We start from the raw sequence: 8,215 nt of genomic DNA on the forward strand, positions 1-8,215 counted from the left end.
GGAAAGCCTTAAGAGCAGAGCCCCAGGTAACCAGGAGAGGTCCCCCAGAGGCCTGGCCCCCTCAAAACTGCTCCTGGTGGGGAGGCTTGGGGTGGAACGCAAGGAGGGACCCACCTGGGGGGAAGGGGGGCAGCCAGACACAACAGCAGCCAGGCAGGCGGGCGGGTAGAGCAGGGACACGCACACACGCAGCTCACCACCAGCATCCCCTTTAATAAAACGTGGAAGGTGGTGTGACAGAAAAAGGGGGGAGTGAAATATGACCATTTACAACCACAAAAAAAACCTCTGTACATGTCTGGCGCCTGGCAGCAGGGAGGGCAGCGGCCCTACTTGTAGAGGATGTCGTAGTGTCCAGGCCGGTAGAGCAGATAGACCTTAGGCTCTGAGCCCTCGGGAAAGACGTGCGGGTTGGTGGTGCCGCCCTCACCGCGGTCCATGTACTCCACCTGGATGGAGACGCTGAGGGCCTGGGCCAGCGCGATGATGTGGATGTGGTCGCTCTCCTTGCACATGGGCTCCACCTCCTGCGGCACGGATGCAGGTCAGGGCCCAGGTCTCAGCAGCCCTCCCCAGGCCCCCACCGAGCCCTCTGCACTCCCTAGCCCTGGTGCTCCCCACCCTGAGGCCAGAGAAAAAGGAGCGGTCCCAAGTCTGAGAAGGGAGGGGCAGCACCTGCTGGCAGAACTCCTTGACAGTCCGCCCCCCTTCGATGAAGTGCTCGAAGAACTTGCTCTCGCGCTGCAGATAGCCTGAGGTGAGCAGCCGCAGGTAGACCACCAGGTAGTCTGAGGTGCTCTGGTCGTTGAAGGAGGCCAGCAGGTCGGCGACTGAGGTCTGCTTTTCTACCTGCTCGATCAGGTCCATGAACTGCCACCCACAGGGAAGAGAAGGCAAGATGAGGGAGGAGAAGATGGGGCAACCCCAACACAGCCACGCATGCCTCCCTGTGCCCTGGCTGAGCCCAGGACCAAGGCGGCGGGCTCACCGTGTTGTGGAAATCCTCAATTGTGAACTCAGTGAAGCCCTGGGACACCAGGTCCTCTTTGCTCTTGGCAGACACAGCCTTGAACCTGTGGATGGGAAGGAGACGGAGGCCAGCATGGACTCCTTGGCCAACAGTGCAGGGGCCCAGAGAGGCCAGCCCAAGGCGAAGGACACAGCTAGCACTGTCTGGCCTCAGACCAGGCTGGGCCCTATCCCAGCTCAGAACAGACGCCACAAGCGGGAACCCAGCCCATCCATCTGACCTAAGGTAGAACCGTACCTCCTATTCATCAAGAGGGAGGAGGGAGCCTCATGAGCCCTTCCAGAAACCCTCACCCACCTCCTTCGGTGTCCAGGTGCCCACCCGCCTCACCGCTGCAATTCCTTGCTGTCATCCAGCAGCGCCTCCAAGTGGGAGAATCCAAAAGCTCGATAGAAGCAGTTCCCATCAGGCCTGGTCTTCCGGATGTACGAGTACTTTTTGTGGAGGTCCTGCAGAGAGGCAGCCCCACCCCCACAACCCATTAACACCCGGGCCAGAACCAGGGCTGTCCAAGGAGAACCCAAAGGTCACATACAGGTGGGGGCTACTGAGCTCCAGGCGGCCACATGCCATCCTTGGCTCCCGACTCCCGGAGCTGGTGACTGTGGTGATGGCATCCACGTAGTCCCCACCTCTGCTTGTCTTCCTCCTACCTCACCAGCTGATTCCCCTCATCTGCCTTAATCTCTGGAAGTCAAACACCAAACCAACCGGCACCCTTCCTGGAGATACCTTACTGCCATCTGCCAGAAGATGGTAATGACAACACCCGAGTCCTATCACGTGCGCGACACCACCATGCGGGCGGCACGACCCTGCTCAAGGCTGGGATGCCTTCCGCTTTTAGACTATGCTCACTCTCCATGTCATCTGGTCGTGGGGATTTAAATACCCCAAATGTAAATCTCTGCCCTATCTCAGCCCTTAACCTCAGTTCTGACTCACACATCCAACTGCCTCCTCCACACCCCCTGGGAGCTGCCCAGTAGGCATCTCAACCTCCCCAGGAACCCTGCTGCTCACAAAGGTTTTCCCTCCATGAACAACTCGGGCCATTCAGCTGTCCAAGCCACAACTGTTGCAGTCATTTCTGACTTCTCCCTCACACCCACATCCAACCCACAGCAAATCCTTCTGGCTCTACCTTCAATATCTAGGATCCAACTACTTCTCACTCCGTAACTCTACCACCCTACTCCCATCACTATCACTTCCTGTTTTCTTGCAAAAGCCTCCTGACAGGTCTCCCTGTGCCCACCTCGCCCCCTGCAGTCAATTCTCAACAGAGTGACCTGTTAAATGGCTCCCCGTCACTCAGAGCCCCCCACTGACTCTCACCTCCCACCCCTCGGCTCCAGCCACACCAGCCTCCCTGCCGCTCCTCAAGCTGCCTTGGGCCCCTGCCTGCTCTGCTCTCAGACGGAAAGGCCCACACATAACTCAGATACTACCTTCTCAGTGAGGCTCCAAGACCACCCTACTTAAAATGGCAAATGCCCCCACACTCCCTATCTCCTTTCTTCTCTACAGCACTTGCCACCTTCCGACACACTATGTATTGCGGTCCCCCCGTGCTAGCTGTCAGCTCATAAGCAGGGGAATTTCTTAGTTTGAGACATCACTCCATCTCCAGTACCTAAAACCACGCGTGGACCACAGTATGTGCTCAATAAATGTTAAGCAAACAGCATGTAGTTACTACAAAGAGCCCAAATCACTTCGCTACTATGTTGTTGTTGTCAGCTGCCTGACAGTGGGTGTAACAGAAGACAATGAAAAGCTGCCTGGTTCTGGGCCATCTGCATGATCGATGGTATGTTTGGGCTCATTTTCCAGCACTGTACTGGACAACGAAGTCCCTGGGTGGCACAAACAGTAAAGGTGCTTGGCTGCTAACCAAAAGGTTGGAGGTTCCAGTTTACTCAGAGGCACCTGGAAGGAAAGGCCTGCCAATCTACTTCCAAAATATAAGCCACTGAAAACACCATGGAGCAAAGTTCTCCTCTGACACACGTGGGGTCGCCATCAGTCAGAACGGACTCAACGGCAATTGGTTTTTTTTATATCCAACAATACTCTGTTGTAATCCATAAGATTTTCATTGGCTAATTTTCGGAAGTAGATCACCACACCCTTCTTCCTAGTTTGTCTTAGTCTGGAAGCTCTGCCGAAACCTGTCCACCATGGGTGACCCTGCTTGTATCTGAAACACCAGTGGCGTAGCTTCCAGCATCATGGCAACACTCAAGCCACCACGGTGTGACACACTGACAGGTAGGTGGTGGGTTGCTGCTGTGATCATTCTGAGCACTTTCTCTGTGCCAAGCACTGTGCTAAGGGCTAATATCCATTACCCTGTTTAGTCCTCACAGGAGGCTACTTTACAGATGAGGAAAGTCTGTGCCCACCTTTGCGTGGGCTCTGCAGACAAGGTCAGGCTCTCTCTCTTCCCAAGGGGAAAGGGTGGCTCAGGCCCTGCACACAGGGTGGGGGTGCTGGACCCTGAGGTGGGCTTCTTACACAGATGGCATACAGTGGGCTACTCACACATCCGCTGAATGAATCGATGGGAAAAACCTGAGTGGCCCATCCTGTCCAATTTTATCAGGGTGGCCTAGTGTTAACAGATAGGTCTCAAAATGGGGACCTCATCCCACTAACCTACCATGTGGAGGAGGGAGGAAGCCACCACTGACTAAGCGCCGCTGCATTCCAGGCATTGAGCTCAGCACCCGACCACCATTATTTTAGTTCTCACACCAGCCCTGTGAGGCACAAGGCATGTCCACCCAGAGACAAGAAAACAGCAGAGGCTCTAAGAAGTCCAGTGCCCAGGATCACACAGTTGGGAGTGGTGAAGCCAGGACTCAAACCCAGGGCCATCAGGCTCCAGAGTCGGTGCCTTCATCTCTCTGCAGGCCTCTTGGGTAAGTCACAAACACTCTGAGCCAAGGGGTCCTAGCAGACCAAAGGCCGTGCACAGCTGGATCCAGCCTGAGATGTGTTGTTGGCCCATACGCCATTTTAAATATGAATTAGCTGTCAACTATTAGAAACCAAAGGAAGTCTTCAAAAACGAGGGGAACCCTCCATGAGATGGACTGACACAATAGCCCCAACGATGGGACTCAAACATAACAATCATAAAGATGGCGCAGGACTGGGCAACGTTATGTTGTTATACACGGGGTTGCCATGAGTCAGAACCAACAACGGCAACCCACAACAACTACGACGTTAGAAGCCGAGAGACTTCACATCATTTCTGGCTTCTCTTGGAAAAACACATCTGGCAACAATGGAGTGGCAGCTGTGGCCACTCCCATTTGTCCCAGGGGCCTCCACTCCCTACTCAATGGCTAATACTGAGGCCGTGGTGCCTTCGTCATTTACCACCTGACGTCCTGGCCATCTTCAATCTCCTGGGTTACCTGCCTGCCCCCTGAAATGGATAACCATGAAGGCCCCTCTTTCCAAGTAGAATGTTCTAGGCTCCTCTGATTTTGGGGGGGTGTAGAAACCCTGGTGGCATAGTAGTTAAGAGTCTGGCTGCTAACCAAAAGGTTGGCAGTCTGAATCCACCAGGCACTCCTTGGGAACCCTAGCGGGCAGTTCTACTCTGTCCTATAGGGTCACTATGAGTCGGAATCAACTCGATGGCAATGGGTTTGATTTTTGGGTTGGGGGGGTGGAGTGACGTTTACTAGCCCCCACTCTGTGCCTGTTACCTACTGTTTACACTGAGAGGTTAAGTGACTTACCTCATTCTGTAAGTGATGCAGCATGCCTTGTGCACAAAGGTCTGGAGGCCCCTTTTCCCAACAGCTGCCTGCCTTTCCATAAGCATCCAGGAGGCAGGCTATGGGACTCGCCTCTGCTGCAACCCCAGCCTGGTCAGCCCCACACGAGCATGCGTGACCACTGGCTACCTGCCAGCCTGAACCAGGCCCCACACAGGCACCTCCCTTTACCTCACAACCACCCTATGCTATAAGCTGTTGTCATTAGCTGCCATCAATCACCCCTGACTCATGGTGACCCCACGGAACGATGGAACTAAACACTGTTGTGTCCTGGGCTATCCCCATGATCAGCCGTGGATGGTACCATTGTGATCCATGGGGTTTTCAATGGCTGATTTTCAGAAGTAGATCACCAGGCCTTCCTTCTAGCCCACCTTAGTCTGGAAGGTCTGCTGAAACCTGTTCAGCATCTCAGCAACACACAAGCCTCCAATGACAGATGGGTGGTGGCTGCACATGAGGAGCACTGGCCAGGAATCAAACCCAGGTCTCCCACATGGAAGGCAAGCATCTTACCACTGAACCACCACTGCCCCCTGGTGCTTTCATTAAGTCTATTTTACAGAGGGAGGCCTGGTAACACCAGTGGTTAAGCATTCAGCTGCTAACCAAAAGGCTGGCCGTTCGAATCCACCAGTCACTCCTTGGAAACCCTACGGGGCAGTTCTACTCTGTCCTATATGGTCGCTATGAGTTGGACAACAATGGGTTTAATTTACAGAGAAACTGAAGGACTTGCCAAGGATACAGCTGCTAAGTGGCAGAGTCAAAATCTGAATAGAGGTCTTTTTGATTCCAGAGCCGGCACATTTTCAAACCAGCAACCAGAGGTCTCCCCCATCACGCTACCCTCCGAGGCCAGACACAGTAAAGGGCAGATCTGAAGCAGCCACGCTCCTGCCCCCACCCCAGGACTCTTCCTGCCCCTCTGGCCAGGCCCCCACCTTGATCTTCTGTTGATAGATGTTGTCATCCTCAGCATACTCCTTGTACAGGACCGAGAGTTCCAGCCGCTCTGAGACCAGAGGGTTCTGCACAGCAATCTGCGGAGGGCAGGACGGCCATCACGTTCAGGCAGACAGACCTGGTGACCCACATCTAATAGCCAGGGCACCTAAATGAAGGGCACCCAGTAGCACAGTGACCTCTATAAAGGCACCCAGCACCTAGCATAACTGGGAAGAAGGGAGGCTTCCAAAGTGGAGATAGCTAAGGGGCTTCTTCAGGCCCAGCCTATGCATCCCACAGTGGGGCCCCTGGCCACTGCCTCCCACACCCTCATCAGCCCCTCACCTCTTGCTGAATGCGGTCCTGTTGAGCCATGATGGCTTCATCATAGGCCAGACAGTTAACACCTGGAGGAAAAAGGAAAAGCCGAGGATTACATGGGTCCCAGCCACTGCCACTCCAGGAAGGTGGACTTGGAGTCTGGAACCATGCATTTTACACCTGGCTCCACCCCGACTCTGTGTAATCTTGACTAAGTCACATCCCCTCCTGTTTCCTCATCTTTAAAAGGAGATGGAAGAACTCATCACCCCCAAGATTCGCTCTTCCAGCTCTGACACCTCCTCCCTCCCTTCTTTCTAGCATAGCTTCCCAGCAGCCTGGGACTGCTCTGAGGCCAGGCGGGTCTCTTGGGGAAAGCAAGACGAGGAGGCAGAGTCCTGGGCTAGACGAGAGCTTCCTGTGAGCCTGCACTTTACAGTCACACCCTTCATCCTCCCGCAGTCCTGGTATTGTTAATGATGCCCACTTTACAGACAATTAAACAGATGTAAAGGTGAGGAAATCTGCCCAAGGTCACAACTAGTACAAAGCTGTGTGCTGGCTGAACTCAGATGTGTCCAATCGCAAAGTCTGAACTCCTCATCGCAAAGCCTCTCCTCTGCTCCCTCACAGCATAGCCCAGTCCCTCACCTGTAAAACGGGGCTCAGCTCACCACCTTCCTTCCCTCCCTGAAATGTCAGGAGAAGTAGGGGGGACTAAAGGTGCACCATTAAGTGCTCCACAATCATCAAGCACCAGGCATTGGTGAGGAGCCAGGAGACCTGAATTCTAGTCCTGGCTCTCTAACTTAGGTGATCAGGACCACATCTCTTCCTAGGGGCCCGGGTTTCCCAGACCTCAGTCTCTCGAGTGGGTGGTTAAGTGTGTAACAGTGTGTGTGTGGTGGGAATGACTTGGAAGGCTCTTTTTGGGGCCGACCACCCAGGATTCTCGGCTGGCCCTCGACTCATGCTGTACACAGCCCTGCAACACGGCTGTACCTTCCACCAAAGTGACCTCCTACTCAGTCCCCAGGGCCCAACTCGTAGGTGGAAAGAGGAGAGGGTGGGAGATGCAAAACGCTGCCGGCACAATCGGGGCCATTTTGGAAAGGTCCACCTCCTCGAGGTCGGAGAAAACAGAACCCAGGCAGAAAAGGCAGACCGCAGGCCTCAGAGCCGAACACCCAAGACCCTCAAAAGCCCGAACGGCCCGTGGCATCCGAACGGCCCGCTGGTCCTTTGTGCGCCGTAGCCCGGCTCGCCCCGGCGGAACTCGACGCCCTCCGGGCGCGAGCTGCCTCTAGGGACCGCAGCCGCTAGGCCTGGCCTAAGCCTCAGCCCTCCTACTCGGACCCGGGGAACGGGCTAGGCCCCCGGGCCCCGGCGCTGAAGGGCTGGGCGGGGGCGGGGCGGCGGCTCCTTCCATTGTGAGGGGGAGGGGAGGGCAACGGAGGCGGAGGAAGGGGCCGTCTGCCCGCTTTCCCCCGGCTGGCGGCGGCCCCGTCTTCCCAACCTCCTCGAGGACGCCCGGCCCGGCATCAGCCCCTCCAGCCCGGGCAAGACATCACTCCCCAGCTCAGTACCTTCGGAGTCGCTGCCCAGCGGCTCCTGCTTCTGCTGCTGAGGTTCCTCCGCCGCCATCTTTAAACAGCGCCGCACAGATAACCGCTTCCGGGTTACCAGTGGCCCTCCTCCCGGAAGTGAGCCGCTCCTCGTGGCCCCTCCTTGGCAACGCCCCTAGCAACGGGATACTCTCAGGCGTAATCACGTGTCTCTACGGTCCTATGTGGCGGCGGCAGACATGCAGGCCTGAGGCCCGGTGAAAGAAAAGGCTGCTGTCTGCCCACTGCTCCACCCCGCACAGTTGCTTGGCTCTGCCTTTCCCAGGCTCACAAAGTTCCCAGGGGTAATAAGAGCCTCCTGGAGCCAATTCAGTTTGAAACACTGTGTTGGGATAAGTAGGGAGATGAAATTAGAATCACCGAAGGCAACATTCCTGCTGCGGGCTCCGGAACTCCTCGCCTGCGACTGTAGCCGCAGCGAGGAGCATCTGGCCCGCAAGACAGGAAATCATGCTAACATCGTGATGCCCCTCAGAGTCCTGGGACTC

General features: G+C 55.7%; 1 protein-coding gene across 1 annotated transcript; it reads right to left on the reverse strand.

Moving 5' to 3' along the window:
* Positions 1-193: 193 nt before the first annotated feature.
* OTUB1 (OTU deubiquitinase, ubiquitin aldehyde binding 1) lies at positions 194-7,836 on the reverse strand. The gene is made up of 7 exons (XM_004383799.2): positions 7,689-7,836; positions 6,127-6,188; positions 5,778-5,876; positions 1,361-1,479; positions 989-1,073; positions 676-870; positions 194-527 (listed from the first exon to the last, which is right to left on the reverse strand). The coding sequence occupies exons 1-7, from the start codon at positions 7,744-7,746 to the stop codon at positions 330-332; spliced, it is 816 nt and encodes a 271-aa protein (XP_004383856.1). The 5' UTR covers positions 7,747-7,836; the 3' UTR covers positions 194-329.
* Between the last annotated feature and the right edge of the window lie 379 nt (positions 7,837-8,215).

Source organism: Trichechus manatus, unplaced genomic scaffold, assembly GCF_000243295.1.
Source record: "Trichechus manatus latirostris isolate Lorelei unplaced genomic scaffold, TriManLat1.0 scaffold00113, whole genome shotgun sequence".
NCBI classification, from domain to species: domain Eukaryota; kingdom Metazoa; phylum Chordata; class Mammalia; order Sirenia; family Trichechidae; genus Trichechus; species Trichechus manatus.